The 20,507-nt window shown below is 44.9% G+C and overlaps 1 protein-coding gene and 2 pseudogenes across 7 annotated transcripts in view; 2 read left to right on the top strand and 1 right to left on the bottom strand.

The window, feature by feature from the left end:
* The window catches only part of ABI1 (abl interactor 1), an 89,661-nt gene that overhangs the window by 20,577 nt on the left and 48,577 nt on the right, over positions 1-20,507 (bottom strand). For all 7 annotated transcript variants that reach the window (XM_083189225.1, XM_083189226.1, XM_083189221.1 and 4 more), the window contains exon 3: positions 5,200-5,376. In XM_083189225.1, coding sequence (XP_083045351.1) covers positions 5,200-5,376 — 177 coding nt within the window. The remainder of the gene's footprint in view (positions 1-5,199; positions 5,377-20,507) is intronic.
* LOC146006008 (5S ribosomal RNA) lies at positions 6,305-6,424 on the top strand (annotated as a pseudogene).
* On the top strand, positions 13,064-13,183 carry LOC146006007 (5S ribosomal RNA; annotated as a pseudogene).

The following is a 20,507-nucleotide window of genomic DNA, read 5'->3' as shown; positions in this document are numbered from 1 at the left end:
AATCTATCTGTGTATCGCTTAACAAGTCTTGTTAAAAAGGGCACTATACTGAAAGATACTGTCAGAAAGATCAGTCATAGCAAGCAGATCAAGAACGTTGAAAACTGGCCAGCTTGGCTGTTCCGCCATATCGTTATTCAGCAGATTCTCTTCTCTTACTAGGGTTGTAAATATAATTTATTGTTAACATGGGGGCAGTACGGATTATTCAATGGTTACTGCCTCACAGCACTGAGGTCATGGGTTTGATTCCCACTATGGCCCTATCTGTGCAGAGTTTGTATATTCTCCTCGTACTTGCGTGGGTTTCCTCCGGGTACTCCGGTTTCCTCCCACAATCCAAAAATATACTGGTGGGTTAATTGGCTTCCAACAAAATTAACCCTAGAATGTCTGTGTGCGTGTACATGTGGTAAGGAACATAGATTGTAAGCTCCACTGGGGCAGGGACTCATGTGACTGTTCAAATATTCTCTGTAAAGCGCTGCGGACTATGTGTGCGCTATATAAGAAACTGTTAATAAATAAAAGTTACTTACATAGCGCCAGCATACCGCTATGCAATTTCAATCTTTGTATAAAAACAAAGAACGTTTGCACGTGTCAGATCAGGTATATACTGTATGGCTAGATGGTATATACTGCAGTTAGAAATAAAATATATGATTGCAGTGTTTTAATGATTATTTAAAGGACTGTTTAATGCCTAGAACTCAAAAAGGAAATTTTTCAAAACTTAAAGAAAGTACCAACCATTCAACTCCTAACTGGCATGTTACATGTTGTGTTTGAAAAATGACAGTTATGAGCTGATTGGTTGGCACTTTCTCTCTCTTCATGCTTTGAAGCTAGACATAGGGGGGGTTTTATGACCGCACTACTACCCAGAGTTATCTTTGAGTCTTCCCACAGGAAGGATGTTGTGTATTAGAAAATAATTCCCCACGGAAGAAAAGTTACTAGAACAAATACACAGCAACTGGTGTTTACTGTGCAGAGTGATTTACACAAAGTAGGAGACCCGCAGCCACAGAGGGTCAGGGGAACCACACAGCATTCAGCAATAGGACCATCACATCTGCTGCTTCAGGAAGAGACAAACCAGAAGGATGTTCCAGGGGTACTGGAAAGATGATGTTTATATTTGGTTCCTTGTAATTTCCTTTTTATTTCCCCCATGAATTATACATACATATCTTTTTAACAAAGTTTCACAGAAACAAACAGTGTGCAGGAAATGCTGCTCTCACATCTAAAAAGGTGTGCAAACAAAAGGTTCAGGATGCAGACACCGTAATTCCAGCAGTCAGAATCTGATCGGTGAGTATGCCAGGGCAGATTAGGGTCAGGCAAGGGGGGGGGGGGGGTATTAGTTTTAGGCATTATTAAGGGGACTTGGGGTTAGGCGGCAGGTTGCGAGGGATAGGCTTAAGCACTAGCGAGAAGGGTAAGTACTCTTAGGGCTTAAGTACTCACCCCAGTCAGGATTCACTCCTTTGGGATTCCAGCATCATTACTCTGACCACCGGTCATCTGTATATATACCCAGTGAGGAGCTGACTGGCTAGTGAGGAGCTGACTGGCTAGTGAGGAGCTGACTGGCTAGTGAGGAGCTGACTGGCTAGTGAGGAGCTGACTGGCTAGTGAGGAGCTGACTGGCTAGTGAGGAGCTGACTGGCTAGTGAGGAGCTGACTGGCTAGTGAGGAGCTGACTGGCTGGTGAGGAGCTGACTGGCTGGTGAGGAGCTGACTGGCTGGTGAGGAGCTGACTGGCTGGTACTGTATCTCTATCCACTTCATCTCTTGCCAGGTCTTAAGGGGCCTACACATGTAGCAAGTTGATGAGCCTGCTGAACGAAGCTATATCGCTCAACACACAGCGCTGTGTCAGCGTTGTGTGCTGAGCGACCTCTCACGGCGAGTGTTCTCCGGTGAGAACACTGACCCTGACTGGCGATGTGACTAGATTTACCCAGCATGTTGGATGTTTATCGCCGGACTAGAGCAACTCAAGGGGACACGCATCTCTATGGCCCCTACACACAGAGCGATGTAGGGGCATTAAGTGATGTAGTGAGATCGCTTAGAAAATGCCCCTAAATCACTACTAGCGTAGGCTCCATAAGTACATACGTACAAGTGGCACATACTGAAGTACTTTCCCTGTGAACAGACTGCACTCTAATCACTGGCTGAGCCAACAAAATGGCTGCATCCACAGCGTGTACACAAACGTACATTTTAAAAGGTCACACTGAGGCCCTATCATGAAAGAAGGGTCTCATTTTATTTTCTGTTAAATCACAGCACTGGTATTTGTTTAGGAATACAGATGACTAATGTTTGCTGTGGATACAAATGGCAAACAAAATGTAACCAAGAAATGAAGGGGAGAAAAATGCACCATTCATGTTTGTGGTAAGAGAGAAAGGTCTTCACAAATCTGTGCGAGGAATGTAAAACATGATCTCATTTGATTCATCCAAAACGGCCACAGAGCTCAATGAAGTGGCAATGAGGGAAGTAAATACCGTTCTAATAAAATTCTCATTCACCGAGTGCTTAACAAAGGCGGTGACAGCCCTGAAGCTCGTCAGAGACCAACACTTGTCCTCTGCACTGATTATAAAGCCCCATACACACGAGGCGATTTTAGCCTATATCGCTGATGGACCATATGCCCGCGTAATGTTTATGGTGCGACACTAGGAGCACACTCCCGCGACCATGCAGGGCATGCTGGGATGTATACTTCCACCGCAGCTGGAGTGCCACAGATTGCCTGCCTCCTATTAAGAATCACTGTTCCTACCTATGGGGCCAACTCCGACCCGTTCTTTATGGGCTGAATTCGGACCCCATCCCGATGTTCGGGGTCGGGACATGCGCACACCATAGGAGCGAACAGCTTCGGTGAGTTTCACACTTGCCAGGCCATTCATTCAGGGAAGGGAGGGCCAAGCAGGGGCAACGCCATCATTTTATGGGCAACGCCATCATTTTATGGGCAACCCCGTAAAAAACGTGGGGCGTTCCCCTGCAGACGCAGCGATGCCCGATTGGGGCAGGTGACTGATGTCACATGATGTCAGCCCCTGCCACAAATTCGAAGGACAGTGGGTGCTAGAAAAGGCTGACTTCTCTTAGCGAAGGCAGGAGTACTCATTCGATAGTGAGCGACCATCGCATGGGGGTCGGGCGTTCAGCCGGGCGGCTTTTACCAGTTTGCTAGGCTGGTACCTGTGCAGCCTAGCATCTAGGCCTGAATCAGACCCTACTTTTTCCTTTCCTTTCATTAAGGTCTCTACATAACATTCGCATCCTTCATACAGACTGCATTATTAACGTGTTCCCATTATTTTCTGCTGCTCCTATATGAATGACCCCGCACCAACCAGTGCTCACTACACAGCACGTTCTCTTACAGGCGTTTCATAGTCTAGGTCTACATTTATACAAACGGAACCTAGGGTTGCTTTCATTGCCTGTTAGTTCTGTAGCTGCTGAGAGATCCCCCACGCACGTAATCCAGAACGTCATGAGGCTCAATAAAATCACCGACTCAAGTGGAGCGAAAGCGCGAGTGTGGGAGCTACGGGCGAACCTTCAATCTTCCATCCCTTGTTCTAAACTTCATACAATCTATTTGTGGCAGGAAAACTTTACAAAGAAGCAATATTCAGTGGTGCGATGTGGGAAATAGCAGAGCACTCAGTGTTGCTAGGAGATATGGCAGTGGAAAAAAAAACCTTTTAGTGTAGGTGGATCTGAAACGCGAAAGCCGTTCCTCAGTAGGAGAAGGGTGAGACGGTACTACAATTAAAGTCAATGAGCCCTTATTTATATTCATGCGCTGCACTTTGCAGCAGAGAAGAAAAGAGTATGCTAGCGGGTAAGCTGTGCCCATGCGTCTAAGTATGCCATGCAATCATTCCACTTTCCCCTCCTAACACATGCAGTATCTGTCCACAACCACATCCTAGACCTGCATGGTTCCTGCCCCCTGGAACTGCAGGGACCGAAGGCGGCTACCGCTGTTAGCTTCTACCAACAGTATCTATCATTCATTCCATCCATGGAGTGTTTAAACCAGGCATGTCCAAACTATGGCCCTCCAGCTGTTGTGAAACTACACGTCCCATCATGCATTGCCACAGTTTTGCTATTAGGGAATGCTAAAGCTATGGCAAGGCATGCTGGGATGTGTAGTTTTACAACAGCTGGAGGGCCACAGTTGGACATGCATGGTTTAAACCATTAAATTGCTCTGTTTCTGTAACGAGGCATAAAGTTCCAGGATCCTGGCTAATCCCACCTATGGCATACCCTCCAACATGACCCATTCCATTAGGTACAAAATGCTCTGTTCCATGGACTTCCCAGCCAGTGGCAGTTGCAGCTGTGAGCCTGCAGCACAGTCCAATATTCAAAAAGGGGAGCCACACCTACTGCCACCTCAAACATCACTGCCAGTTAACCCCCCTCTTTGAATATTAGACTGTGCTGGAGTCCAACCTCTGTAACTGCCACTGACAGGGAAGTCCAGGAACAGAGCATTTTGTACCTAATGGAATGGGTCATGTTGGAGAGTATGCTATGGCTAATTGGGAATAGTGTCCTAGCACAAACCTTCTCCTCACCAGCTGCTGTCTTGGCCAATTTCCTGAACCATAGAACCCTAGTAGCTGTAGGCAGACCCTGTAGAAAATGAAATAGCTCCGGAATCTCACCTGGGAACGGAAACAGCACAGTATACCTCAAGCCCAACTTGCCCCTTCCCCCGGGGCAAATTCAATTACCCACTGTGTATATCATGAGGATAAGGATCTGTTTTTGACATCTGGAGCTATTCAATTTGTTTCTGCATTTTCCCAGCGAGGTGATCCCTAAATTCCACATTTATTGTGGGATTCTATTCGTTTCCCCACGCCAGGCAGCGAGCCTCAACTGAATGGCTCCCGCCGTACAATCAGCCGTGGGGTAAACCCTGCAGCTAGCTGACTGAACCTGCCCTAAAGTCTACAGGAACATGTTGCATAGGATAAAGCCTAAGTGCAGCTGGCCAGGCCATAGGGCATGATGGACACTCGCATGCCTGTGGTGAAGTACAGGACTCACCCTTTATATAGAATAATCACAAGGAGAAGAAAATAAGTCACATGTTGGTGAACAATATTTAGTAAATAATGAGTTTCTTACCTTCACACCGTGGCCTACATCGTCCAACACTGTGTAGTCTATAGGTTTCCGGATGTACCTGACAGGACGCTCCATGTTGGTTGGAGCTATAATTTTATGGCTCCTTGCAGTGTTCTTATTGGTCGTTAAGATACCAATCTCTCGGCGGGCCACTTTCTCTTTGTGAATATCCACAGTCTGTAATGAGAACACGATTTGATCAGATTCCGCGCCCCGTGCTACTGACCAGAGACATTTGCATAATCTGCCATTAAGTAGAAAGAAGTGTGAATTTGTTCTGATATTTTATATACAAGGATAACAGTTACTGGAGGTCATTGCTTCAGTGTTCATTGGACAATAGAACGTGCAATCTAAAGCCCCCTACACACGGGGTGACTGCTGCCTCCATGCGGAGCAAAGGGCTCATCACAGAACAATCTGTGCTCCATTTCTAAGTGATCTAGTCAGAACGCTGAGAAATGGGGCTGACATCGCTGTGTGTGTGTGTGTGTGTGTGTGTGTGTGTGTGTGTACACGACTTAATTGTCATTCCATGTAAAAATTAAAACCTGAATAAAAAGCATATTATAAACGGATGGTACGGTTGTTAGGTTGACACATATTACGTCGACCACTGAAGATCAACATGGCTTAGGAAGACACATGATATAGATCAACATGGCTAAGGTTGACACAAGCATTAGGACGACAATGGCTAGGTCAACAGTCATAATGTCGACATGAGTTTTTCCCAGTTTTTGAGCCAAAATGCTGGATCTCATGCCCTACCATCCTCTAGGGTGTGGAGAGAGAATAGAATAGTGTGCCCGAAGCATGGCGAGCGCAGTGAGCGATGCGAGGGGACATGGTACACTTTGATGGGCTCCATGTCGACATTTGAAGGGGAAAAAAAACCTCAGGTCGACATTTTGACTGTCATTGTCGACCTTCCAAGCCTGTCCACATTAGCCATGCTGACCTTCTGTTGTCGACCTAATATTTTTTGAACCAATGACTCAATATGTCGACACATGGAAAAGGGTGGTAGAGTATCTTCTGAACAAAAAGCAGAAGCACACTCTGGCTTCCCATTATAAGGCATTGCGGTACTCTCGTCTGTGCTAAATACGGCCATACATCACTGGTCCGCCTGATTTCCATCCCGCACTCAGCAGCTAAGCAGTGATTGGACTGGCTAGTACCTCTCTGGGAGACCGTTTGGGAATACCAGTTGCTGTAATCAAACGTGGACAGCAGATACACCTCTGTTCGAATAAGGGAGTCTTCTATTCTTTTCTTTCTATAATAATTTTTTCTCTGTACCGGGAACAATACCAACATCAGCAGCAGGGGGCAAGTGTTATGCGTCTTTGAACCCCTTTTCTGCTCCGTTTGTTTTCATACCAATTGAGACATTATGTATCTCTCGATGTATCGGTTGATCACCAAGTGAGCATAAATTTGCCTTTGTTATTTTCGCCACTAAGTGCCTTGATTAACACAGGCTATCTATGATGTGTAATAATAATTTTTTGTGTACATTTTGTTTTAGCTTTAAATATCCATTAAAAGTTATGTATTAAATTTCACAACCAATTTTCAGTAAAGTGTGCCCCAAAAAGCCTTTTTGTTCTTCCTTTTTCTGTCACATTGTGACCCCCCTTTTTTTCAGTTACCGAGCTGAACACTTTGGGAGCACCACCAACCAAACACCACTCTACATTTGTTTATTAGTGGTATCCACGTTGGTTACATCCGTTAAACGTACGTTATCATTATTATCAAATTCATGCCTTTACCTGTGCCACTCCCTACCCACATTGTATAAATACGATATCTAGCTGAGGTCTTTCTCAGTTTCTGGGATTGTGCACGGTACTCCACTCTGAGGTTTGTCCTCTTTTTATACTGCTAAAACTTACTATACACAATCTACCTACTGTGTGCTTTGCTGCCATACTCTACTAAGGACCTGCACCCGGACACTGATCACATATAGCTGTATACTCTCCACATATTACCTTTTCAGCCTTCCCATCTCCCCTTCCCCTTCTCTCTTTCCTAACCCTCTCCCCTACCCACCAAAGGATGTCAACCTTCAACTTAAGGACTGAACTAACAAGCCGACATAGGACGAGTGATTTCGAAAGCATCTTTCCCTCGCACAGTACTCCAACCGAGATTGACTCTAGTTGGGACGATGACCTCTTTAATCTGAAACGTGTACTCCAGAAGCAGATCAGGACCAACTGGGACCTCTCAAGCCTGGAAAATTACTGTAAACAAAAAATTACACCTAGGGGGTTAAGACCAAAAACCTTCCCAGCCTTTGAACTACATACTGATAGCCTCAAGAAGGAATGGGAATCAAGCCTTCTAAAATGTTCGCAAGAATTGATGTCTGTCCTTATACGACATAATCATTTAGTTCTTGAAGAGTGCACACAGAACATAGAGGCACTTGGGAAGAAACTCGAAAAGTGGGAACAAAACTCCCAATTTCAGACCAATTGGGACAAAAATAAAAAGGAACTGGAGACTTATGAATCCACAATCATTGAGCGCAAAAAAAGTAAATTCTTGAGAGACCAACGGGACTTTTCTTCTGGAAGAATCTTCAACTGGTCGAGATTCCAGAAACCCCGTCGTGGACCTCAAAATAGAGATCAAAGAGGAACCTCCTCACCATCCGAGTCAGAGTACTCAAGTACGGAGGAATATAGTGACAACCCTTACTCCGCAGATAATAGCAGGGGAGGGGATTTTTTAGATTTTGGAGGGGGCAGAGGGGGCCGACCAGGAAGAGGAAGACGAGAAGAAGTCGGAAGAAACCGAAGGAGGGATTGGGCAAGATGGGAGCCCAGACAACCCAGCCGCCAGTCACAGAGAAAGAAACCGATTTAAACACACTTGCAGGAGGATTACAAATAATCAATCTTTCAGACCATATTTTGTCCCCGGAACAACACAAGGTCCTGCAGAAAGGCCTCTCCTTCTCGCCCACAAATAACTTTGACAGATTTCGGTGGGAGACTAGTCTTAGGCTGTTTGGCAGGAAACTCCTTCTCACCAAATTCCACTCCTTACACCAATCTGAAAACCCCATAAACCCCATACCCAGTTGGTCGCCTCGAGAGTTGGAAGCGATAAATGATCTTGAAGAACTCCAAAATTCACAAGAAAGTTCACAGGACTCAGCCAGTACCAGTAGGACGATCTGTAAAAAGCGTTCCACCTTCTTCCCTCAAGAGTCAATTTGCCCAGAGGTTAAGGTCTTCACCAACTTAGTGGCTCAGGATTTTGATCGCCTTTACCGGAAGAAAAAATACCATAGACCAGCCACCAACATGACGCCAACGGAGGCCAAAGCGCTGGGAGAAATAAGGAAATGGGACGATGTTGTTATTAAACAATCTGATAAAGGCGGTAACATCGTGATTTGGCCATCCACAATGTACCTCAGGGAGGTTCATCGACAACTCAATGATGAGTCCTGCTATAAAAAGACCCTCTTCGATCCCACCTCTAATTTTCAATGCACCTACAATAGAATACTGGAGAGAGCTTTCTCGAATGGGGTAATCACAAGATCAGAACTGAAATATCTTCAGAATCCCACACCTAGGGTGGCCACCTTCTACCTCTTGCCTAAGGTGCACAAATGCCTTCAAGACCCACCTGGCAGGCCCATTGTGTCGGGCAATGGGTCTCTAATTGAGAACGCTTGCACCTTTTTGGATATCCACCTTAGACATCATGTAACTGCTCTACCTTCCTATACCAAGGATACTACTGATGTCCTTCAAAAATTACATGAAGTATACCTAGAGGATGACCACCTGTTGGTTTCCCTGGATGTTGAGTCCTTATATAATTGTATTGGACATGACCTCGGGATCAAAGCAGTGAGATATTTTTTGGAGATGGAAGGCATGACCCCATTCCATGAATTCCTCCTTGAGCTTCTGGAATTTGTTCTCCATAAAAATTACTTTGTTTTCTCCAATCACTACTACATCCAAGGAAGAGGTACCGCTATGGGAGCAGCGTGCGCACCGACCTACGCTAACCTCTTCCTTGGATGGTGGGAACGGGAAGTGGCCTTCCAGGATGATACTGACACTGACTGCATCCATAATTGGATGAGATATATTGATGACATCCTAGTGGTGTGGAAGGGTCCGGAAAATCAGCTCATCAACTTCGTCGAGAAACTCAATACCAACACTCTGAATCTCAAATTCACTTACGAGTTCAATCCAAATAGTATCACCTTTCTGGACCTGAGGATTTATAGGGGAGATAACAACAAACTCTCTACAGAGCTGTATAGAAAATCTACTGCCACCAACAGCCTCTTACTCAGTACCAGTTCGCATTTCCCGCCAACAATCTCCAACTTACCTAAGGGTGAGTTTTTGAGACTACGCCGAAATTGTTCAGAGGATGAGACATTCAAAATAAAATGCGAAGAACTTTCCTATAGACTTCAAGAAAGAGGCTACTCCAAGAGAATAATTAAAAAAGCCAGAAAATCTGTCCAGTCTACAACTAGAGAGAACCTACTTTTCAAAACTCCTCCCATTGCCACAACCTCAGACACCACCAACACGATTAGGATGGTTGGTAACTTCTGCAATGAATGGAGGGATATTAAAAACATCGTGCAGAGACACTGGCCAATTCTGCTGTCCGACAAAGACCTGGCATCCAGATTAAACCCTAAGGTGGATATGAGCTGGAGAAGGGCACCAAATCTGAAGGATACCCTAGTACATAGCCACTATGTTTCCACTCAAAAGAAAAAACCACTCCTGACGGGCAGTCACCCTTGTGGAAACTGCAAAATTTGCAAACAGATAAGCAACACCACAGTGATAAAAGACCGTTTCGATGAACCAATCAAAATTCGTGAATACCACAACTGTAAGAGTGAGAACATTATATATTGTCTAACCTGCCCATGCAATTTGAAGTACGTAGGGATGACCTCTCGCCCACTCAAACAAAGAGTTATGGAGCATATGGGCAATATCAGGAATGCCACCACAGACAGACAGAAGATGAAGCCACTAACCACTGTCGCTCGACACTTCCTGAAAATGCATTCATCCGATGCCAGTACTCTGAGATTTTTTGGGCTTGAACAGATCCATTTAGGTCGCAGAGGAGGAAATATTAATCAGACATTGTTAAGGAAAGAAAGTTGGTGGATCTTTCATCTAGGAACACTAACACCAAACGGTCTAAACGAGGATATCAATTTCAGTGCCTTTCTGTGATCCTATTCATCCATTCATTACATCCCACATTACCCTTTACCAATAACCCCCTAACCAAGGGCCGCCCCCCCCCCCCCCCACCCCTTTTTCATATTGTAGTTTGAACCATCAATAATTCCTACAATCTAGGAATCGTCAGCATGCTCTTATTACAGTTATAAAATAATTTCTCTTCAAATAACAGGATAATCCAACGTCATAAACTTTAATATATATATTTTTAACATCAGGTCCTCAATATGTTAATTTGTGGTCGTTTATGGTTTTGATCACTGGACACCACCATCAGTCACTGCGATGCCACTATTGCAATCCTCTGTGTCCCATAAAATGTAATTGCCCCAAGTGTCATCTGTACACCGCTCTATCTAAGTGTTAAAATTCAGTGAATTATTAAACAATTTTGACCTTAGCTTACCCGCAGAGGATATCTCCGGGCAAGCTCCTTGTGACTATTTCCTGACGCTTCCATCAATTGACTTCTCTCTATAATCATCCGTATACAATCTATGCCTTAATTAAATGTGCACTTAATTCCTCCGGCAATTACCAACCAATATGCCGCTGGCTGTCGGTAATTTTAGTGGGTTGCCGGCGATTCTTGTTTATACAACTATTTGGTCAGTTTTCTGTCATGTGCAGCCCGTTTGTGATTAACATTTAATTTAATTCCCCTGTGCTATCCATATAATTGCCCGTAATAACCTTCCTCCTTCCCTGCACAGGGCGCCAATAATGCAGCAATCCCTAGCAACACAGCTGGAACCTATTTCATTCAAGCATCGTAGTATACTATTCCAAGCATCGTAGTATGCCATTTCCACCATCATCACCCTATTGGCTCGTATTTCTATCAGTCAACTTCTGACTGATCCCATTGGCCGCATCGTCCCTATATAGATAGCCGGTGGAAACCCTCTGATCACACGTCATCTGTGATCAAGCCTACCGGCGAAACACGTGTAAGAGGTACACGCCTCTGACACGCCCCCTCCTCCTGCCGAGTCCCGGCACAACTTTATGCTGTCCCTGCTTCTCTAAACCCTGGACGCTACTACTGCACAAGCGCCCAGACTGACAATCAGCTGATCTTCACATCTCCTGGGCAGGTAAAACTTTGCTGCTTAGCCCGGCTTGGAGACCACAGCCTGCACCGACATTTCACTGAATGTGAATGTAGGTATATGCAGCGTGGACTCAGCCGCGGCAGCCGGCATTACCAGCGGCTACCCACAGCCTTTTCCAGCAGCCAGTCATAGCCACATTAACGTAGCTCCGAATGTATTTAATTGTCTTTTGATAGCCACAGCAGGTATTTGCTAACCAGCAGTGTTCTTTACACTGGTGTTATTTATCATCAGACCCTGCGCCATTTGAGGCTGTCTGCCCCCCTGGATGTGCGCTGCACCAAAATAATTATTTGCGCTAATTGCCCCAAAGTACAAGACTGGCTAACTTGTACATGTGCAACTTTGTATGTGATAAACACTCTGCCTTTTGTTAACGTAGCTCCGATTGTATCTAATTGTTTTTTGATAGCCACATCAGGTTTTTGCTAACTAGCAGTGTATTGCACACTGGTATCCTCATCATCAGACCTTGCGCTAATTGAGCATCATTATTTATTGCACCAATTGCTTGTTTAATCTTTGGCTTTGCTGTATGCCCCCTTGGTTGTACGCTGCCTTAATTAATTATTTATGCTAATTGCTCTAAAGTACCAGACTGACCAACCTGTACATGTGCAACTTTATATGTGATTAATATTTTGCCTTGTGTGCTCAATCTATGACACTGTTGTCTGCTCCCCTGGATGTGCACAACCCTAATTATTTATTCACGCTAAAATTGCCCTAAAATATCAGACTGAACAAACTTTATACATGATAATTATTCTGCCTTTTCTATTCAAAAGGAGATTTACTTGTGTTAAGTCTGACAGTGTTTTCACAAATACTTTAGCTGCAAATGTAATTTCCCTGACTACTTACAAATCATTTACTTGTCAGGACTGTTCGTGACTGTTGTCTCCTCTATTAAACCCTGGTCACACCCCAGACAACTCTGACTACCTCAAAGTCAGATATTTGTGCTAATGTACATGTTTATTAGTGACCATTTGGGTAAATATTTACCAATTTTGTGAATAGTTACTATTTTGTGAATACGCACTCCACGTACTGATAAACCTTACTTCTCATCAAACTATCCCTACGGCATAGAGTGGTGATCAGTGCAATTAATACTGACACCACCTGTACTGCTCCCGGAGTGGAGATAAGGGTACAATTCCTCATTTTTTTGAGACCAAGTCTTGGGACTTTTTTCTATTTCTGACTGGCTTAATCTATGACCACTATCTCTCTCATCTGCCATTTGACATCTGTGATTGATGGTGGACAGCAGAAGAGGTGTCATTGATATCCATTCATCTGTTTTCTATTACTCCCTTAAATCTCCGTGACTCTCTCATTTGTTCCAGCGGACTTGATCCCCCTGCAATGCACAAAGCAACAGGGTGGTAGAGTATCTTCTGAACAAAAAGCAGAAGCACACTCTGGCTTCCCATTATAAGGCATTGCGGTACTCTCGTCTGTGCTAAATACGGCCATACATCACTGGTCCGCCTGATTTCCATCCCGCACTCAGCAGCTAAGCAGTGATTGGACTGGCTAGTACCTCTCTGGGAGACCGTTTGGGAATACCAGTTGCTGTAATCAAACGTGGACAGCAGATACACCTCTGTTCGAATAAGGGAGTCTTCTATTCTTTTCTTTCTATAATAATTTTTTCTCTGTACCGGGAACAATACCAACATCAGCAGCAGGGGGCAAGTGTTATGCGTCTTTGAACCCCTTTTCTGCTCCGTTTGTTTTCATACCAATTGAGACATTATGTATCTCTCGATGTATCGGTTGATCACCAAGTGAGCATAAATTTGCCTTTGTTATTTTCGCCACTAAGTGCCTTGATTAACACAGGCTATCTATGATGTGTAATAATAATTTTTTGTGTACATTTTGTTTTAGCTTTAAATATCCATTAAAAGTTATGTATTAAATTTCACAACCAATTTTCAGTAAAGTGTGCCCCAAAAAGCCTTTTTGTTCTTCCTTTTTCTGTCACATTGTGACCCCCCTTTTTTTCAGTTACCGAGCTGAACACTTTGGGAGCACCACCAACCAAACACCACTCTACATTTGTTTATTAGTGGTATCCACGTTGGTTACATCCGTTAAACGTACGTTATCATTATTATCAAATTCATGCCTTTACCTGTGCCACTCCCTACCCACATTGTATAAACATGGAAAAGGTCGACAATGTCTAGATCAACACTGATAAAAGGTCAAAACAAGTTTTTCATGTCAAGTTCTTTTCTAAACCAAAATGTCCTTGCTTTACAATTCAAGTGGGCATTAGAGGGGGGGGGGGGATAGAATAGTGTGCCTGAAGCCTGGTGTGCACAGCGAGCCATGCGAGGGAGACGCTGTACACTTATACGGATGATCTATGCACTGTTGACATATTAATCCACACGCGGAGGACACCATGCTCGTTCTGCTGCCCTGCTAACCTGCACTGCCTCTCCCACAGGAAGACATGCTGCTGCGCTCCACACACACACACACACACACACACACACACACACACACACACACACACAGGAGGTCACTGCCTACCACAGAAAATCAGCACATTCATAGAAACATGATGGCAGAGGAGAACAACTTGGCCCATCTAGTCTGCCCCTCTTTTAAAAACATGTTACCTCAAACCAGATTTGATCCTTATTTTTTTTGGAAGGATATAAATATGTCTATCCAAAGCATGTTTAAATTGTACTACTGTAGTTGCCTCTACCATCTCTGATGGGAGGCTATTCCACTTTTCCACTACTCTGAAGTAATTTTTCCTCAAATTTCCCCTGAATCTTCCTCCCTCCCTAGTTTCAGTGCATGTCCTCGTGTTCTGTTGCTCCTCATCTCCTGAAATACTCTGTGCACATTTGGCTAATCAGATACAGAACAAAACAAGGACAGGGAGTGTAGGAGATGAATGATTAAAAAAAAAAAAAACCTACATATAAAATCATACCATATAAACTACCATTCCTCACTCAGCGGAGAGATACAAGATAAATATTTAAAATGAGGAGACCCTTACACCAAGACATCTAAGGTACGGCCTATGTGGTCAAAAAACTAGAATTCAATTAAATACAAGAAGTTTGGAGTGATTAAACAGATATGTCCACATACATGAAGCCGCAATACAACACAGAGATGCTTGGTGGGAATAGGCTGACAGGTCCCGTGCAACTCTGTTACCTTCTGGTGCCCTTTTGTTGAATGTGTGTATTATGTCCCCATGTATCTGTGGGCAGGGTCCTGACACGCCTGCAACACCGATCTGCCAAGCATTGAGGCCAATTGGCAATCTGTGGTGGGGACCAGGAAATTGCCCCAATATAATCGCTAGTCTATGGGACGCATAAGTGGCAGCATGATGCAACAGGAGACTATGCCGATTAAATTTCATTTGCGCCACTTGCATATCCACATGTGGAGTCTGTATATGAAACACAAAGTTACTTCGCCTGGAAAAAGACGCTGCATGGCAGCAATTGCAAATTTAAAAACTCAGTCGCACATAGATATACAAGTGCCACCAAACAAATTAATCCAAACCGCCTCCTGGTGCGTATTAGTCTAATTGTGTTGCAATGAAGACACATTTAGCAAAAAAGATGCCCGACTAACGTGTCACCTCCTCTATTGCATCCCAAAAAATTATGGGACAGAACGGATTGGTAACATTTTCTCTGTGTCACATGACCTCACGTGCCCAGAGGGACTGTTTGGCAAGATGGCAGCAAAGACTAGGACACACACATGAAGCCTCAAACACACTTAATAACTAGGGGCACCATCGATATAGTTAACTATATCGGCGATGCCTCTGGAGAAATTATATCGAGTGTACACTCTGAACGATATCGGTAAACGATACTATTCAGTGACATCACTGAGACGCTGAACATGTGGGTCGTTGGCAATATAGCCAAAGTCCACTTGCATGTGCAGCAGATGGGGGATCGTTAAGGATGCCCAGGATCTCACATCGATAACAATATTGAGTTTACACTGTAGACATTTTTTTTTTTTTAAAGATAATCGATCAGATGGGCCCTTTCCGGTCTTAAAAATAAAAACCATACCACTTAAAATATGGACGAGTGAGACATTAAATAATGAGGATAGATTAGCATTAGCTAAACCTCAAAACAACTTAAGAAAATGACTGTGGGCAGACGAATAGATTCCAATATCCATTTCCTAGATTTGGAATGTATATTACCATACAGGAGATACGGCTTCACCGGCCTAGTTACCAGGCAGCAAATATACCACCATTAGTCAGAGAAGACCCATCTCTGACAATTACGCATACAGCGGCACCAAGTGAGATGAATAAATAATAACCATATATGCTTAAAATTCCTAAAGGTCTACACTCCCGTGATATGGAAACAAAGACACAGAAACAGGCGCTCGACTATAGCAATGTGTATATTTTAAGTACCGAAGCATGGGTGTCTCAATGCAGCAGCTTCATGTAAGCACAAAGTGCAAATGCACATATCACATCTTATCCTACATCTGCTGCCAGAAAGAACTACATAATACCGGAATACCTGTGTGAGTGGCATGTAATTGTGCCACAGGAACTGACAAGAGCACTAAAAATGGTAAAATATATATACACACACACACACACACACACACACACACACACACATACACATATAATACAGGTAGAGTATCCCCTATCCGTGCATCCCGTATCCGAATTATTCCAAAAACCGTGTTTTTTTTTTTAAATAATTCGTTGTTTTTTTTTCTCTTCCCACCCCCCCTCCTTTAATCCTTTTTTAATACTTACCAAGTCCCCCGACGTCCATGGCAGGCCTTCAGCATCCTCTCCGGCGGTCCCAGGAGGCAGCACTTGCTATTTTTAATTGGACCAGGAAGAATCTCTGCCTCCACGGCCCCCCCCCCCCCCCCCCCCTTACCCTGGCTTTTTCCCTTTCATTGTCACAACTCCGGATTGCCCTCCTAAATTCCACCCCAGTTGGGGAATTTTCCACCAGTACATCAGGGACTCCATCACTCGCAACATCGTGAGGACCCTTCAATCAAAAGGAATCAGATCATCCTCCAGCGAGCAATCTACTAGTCCCCCCCATGAAATCAGCGCAACATAGTGAGGACCCCATAATTGGGAATCAGATCATCCTCCAGCGTTCATTTACACCATCCAGGACGGCAACTTGTTCACCCTTATCCTCCAGGGATACACTAAGCGAATAAAAGCCCCAAAGTTACCAAGGACTTAACGGCAGCTACGCAGAGACATAAGTATTATCTTCCTTGTCCATTCCTTTTATTGTTATGGTCATTGACATAAATACTATTGTTTATTTTCATCTATTGTTTTTAAAATATATATTTTTAAAAATATTGAAGGTACTCTTTACCTAGAAGGGCGCCCGTCGCGGGCATCGCGGGTACATTTATGTATGGCCGCGACGCGACCGACGCGATGCCCGCGATTTCCCATTGAAACCAATGTTAAACATGGAAATCATGTCGGTCGCGTCGCGGCCGGCCATAAATGTACCCGCGATGCCCGCGACGCAATGCTCCCGATTTCCCATAGGAATCAATGTTAAAAGGCGCGATGGACCCGATTTTACTGTTAAATGGCTCAATCCACCCGATTTGCCCATAGGAATCAATGTTAAATGGGCCACAGAGCCCATTAACCCTTAAATGTCCCCCCAAATTTTTAACGCCACCCCACGATCCACGCGAACCCGAAGCGTGGCGAGCGCAGCGAGCCCGCGAGGGGCGGCGGTACGCGTCCTCCGACCTTTTCATGCCCTACTATCCACTAGGGCGTGGTGTGAGAATATAATAGTGTGGCGAGCGCAGCGAGCCACCGAGCCCGAAGCGTGGCGAGCGCAGCGAGCCCCACCAGGGGACGCGGATACCTTCACAGTTATGCACGTCCCCTCGCGGGCTTCACAGGTGTCCGTGGCGAGCCGGACACCTGTGAAGCCCGCGAGGGGACGCGTCTACCTGTGAAGGTATCCGCGTCCGCTCGCCACACTATTATATTCTCACACCACGCCCTAGTGGATAGTAGGGCATGAAAAGGTCGGAGGACGAGTACCGCCGCCCCTCGCGGGCTCGCTGCGCTCGCCACGCTTCGGGTTGGCGTGGATCGTGGGGTGGCGTTAAAAATTTGGGGGGACATTTAAGGGTTAATTTGGCCTATTTGGCCCCAAATCGGGTCCATTGAGGCATTTAACAGTAAAATCGCGGTCAATCTGCCGTTTTAACATTGTTCCCTATGGGAAAATCGCGGTAATCGCGGTCATCGCGGCCATCCCGATTTACCCGCGATGACCGCGATCACCGCGATTTTTACCCACGACGACCGCGATTTCAATCGCTGGCGCCGTTCTAGGTAAAGAGTACCATATTGAAATTGTGATATCCAATTGATCCACCTAGCGCTCTACCTTTTTTCCCTATTGTAGGAAATGTGCAGTTTCTTGGCAATTTCTCACATGGAATAGCCTTCATTTTTAAGAACAAGAATACACTGTCGAGTGTCACATGAAAGTTCTTTTTCTGGCCCTTTAGAGAGTAGAATCAAACCCACAAATGTGATGCTCCACATACTCAACTAGCTCAAAGAAAGGCCAGTTTTACAGCTTCTCTAACAAGCAAACTAATTTTCAGCTGTGCTAACATAATTGCACAAGGGTTTTCTAATCATCCATTAGTCTAACGCAATTAGCAAACACAACGTACCATTAGAACACTGGTGGAGTGGTGGTTGATGGAAAGCGGCCTCTATACACCTATGTAAACATTCCTTTAAAAAACAGATGTTTGTGGCTAGTATAATCATTTACCTCATTAACAATGTATAGAGTATTTCTAATTCATTTAATGTTATCTTCATCGAAAAAAAACTGCTATTCTTCACTCATAGCTGAACAGTTGCTAGGAGCAACCTCTCTACTGTTTCACTTCTACTCTCCTTTCACGGCTTTATATAATCAACAACAAAGACTCTACCAGGCTTTAACTTCTTTAGTCCATTTTTCGGTACTCTTTACCTAGCACGGCGCCCACGATGTCCATCGCGGTCATCGGGGGTAAAAAAAATCGCTGCTATCGCATGCACTAAAAAAACGGGTGCGACGCGATGCCTGCCATTTCCCATAGGGATCAATGTTAAAAGTGTGATTGGGCGCGATTTTAGTGTTAAATGCCTCAATGCCCGCGATTTTTCCATAGGAAACAATGTTAAATGGGCCACAGAGCCCTAATAGTCCCCCTGAAGTCTTAAATAGCCCCCACAATTGTTAACGCCACCCCACGATCAACGTGAACCCGAAGCGTGGCGAGCGCAGCGAGCCCGCGAGGGGCGGCGGTACGCGTCCTCCGACCTTTTCATACCCCCACTATCCACGTCGGCGTGGAGTTGAGAATAGAATAGTGTGGCGAGCGCAGCGAGCCACCGAGCCCGAAGCGTGGCGAGCGGACGCTGATACCTGTGAAGCCCGCGAAGGGACGCGTTTACCTGTGAAGGTATCCGCGTCCCCTCGCCACGCTTCGGGCACGGTGGCTCGCTGCGCTCGCCACACTATTCTATTCTCAACTCCAGGCCGACGTGGATAGTGGGGGTATGAAAAGGTCGGAGGACGCGTACCGCCGCCGTTTGCCACGCTTCGGGTTCACGTTGATCGTGGGGTGGCGTTAATAATTGTGGGGGCCATTTCAGACTTCAGGGGGGCTATTTGGGCTCTGTGGCCCATTTAACATTGTTTCCTATGGAAAAATCGCGGGCATTGAGGCATTGAACAGTAAAATCGCGTCCAATCACACTTTTAACATTGTTCCCTATGGGAAATTGCGGGCATCGCGTCGCACCCGTTTTTTAGTGCATTTGATGGCCGCGATGCCCGCGATGGGCGCCGTGCTAGGTAAAGAGTACCCATTTTTCTATGCAGTATAGACCTTCATATCGCTTGCGTGTTTACTATTTATTGCAATATTTTTGCTTTTGTTCACAGTATACTGTTTATACACTTCCTGATGACTTACTCATTGCATCTAACCAGAATAATCACCAAATAAGGGGATAGTCTCATCAGACTGAATCCTTGGCCAAGAAGAGCTACAATAATTATTGAGAATGTACAGCCATTGAAAATTAACAAAAGAAAGAAAAAAAACAACACATCAGCAAAACCTTCATAAAAGTGAAATATATCGGAACAAAAAAAGATCTTGCTGCAGTTAGGGGAAAGATCGAGCGGTCGAAAGATACACAGACAAGTCACTGTATTTCTATACTTCCTCATACAGCAAGTAGAGCGCTCCCCTTCAGTGCATTACGTGAGCCGCGAGGTTCCCACGCCTCTGTTAGTTCCGCCTCAGTGGCCCTTGACATAATGATCACATATAAAGTCATGTAAGTGATCTGTTCCATGGCACGCTACCAACCACAATCTCCTGCGCCACTCTCTTTCATTGAGAACATGTAACCCTATTACTATTAGGTCAGAGCTGATCTACTCCCTTAATCTGACAGACCAGACGTAAACAGACACACAATCCCAGTACAAAGACAACTATAGGGGCCTACACACGTAGTGATTTCAGACAATTTTCTGAGCGATGTTACTTAATGTAACTACATCACTCAGAAAATGGCCCTACACCACTGTATGTGTGTGTGTGTGTGTGTGTGTGTGTGTGTGTGTGTGTGTGTGTGTGTGTGTGTGTGTGTGTGTGTGTGTGTGCCATAGCGATAACAATGCGCGGCCCCACGAGTCACTATCGCCCAACCATTAATATCCAGCATGCTGGATATTAATCAGTCTGAGTTAGTGTTCTCACCGGAGAACATTGTCCCTGACAGATCGCTCAGCACACAGCGCTGTGTGCTGAGCAATGC

The sequence above is a fragment of the Crinia signifera genome, chromosome 5, assembly GCF_055691185.1.
Source record: "Crinia signifera chromosome 5, ASM5569118v1, whole genome shotgun sequence".
In the NCBI taxonomy this organism is placed as follows: domain Eukaryota; kingdom Metazoa; phylum Chordata; class Amphibia; order Anura; family Myobatrachidae; genus Crinia; species Crinia signifera.
Note: the sequence above shows the minus strand (reverse complement) of the source record. Positions and strands in the feature narration are given on the sequence as shown.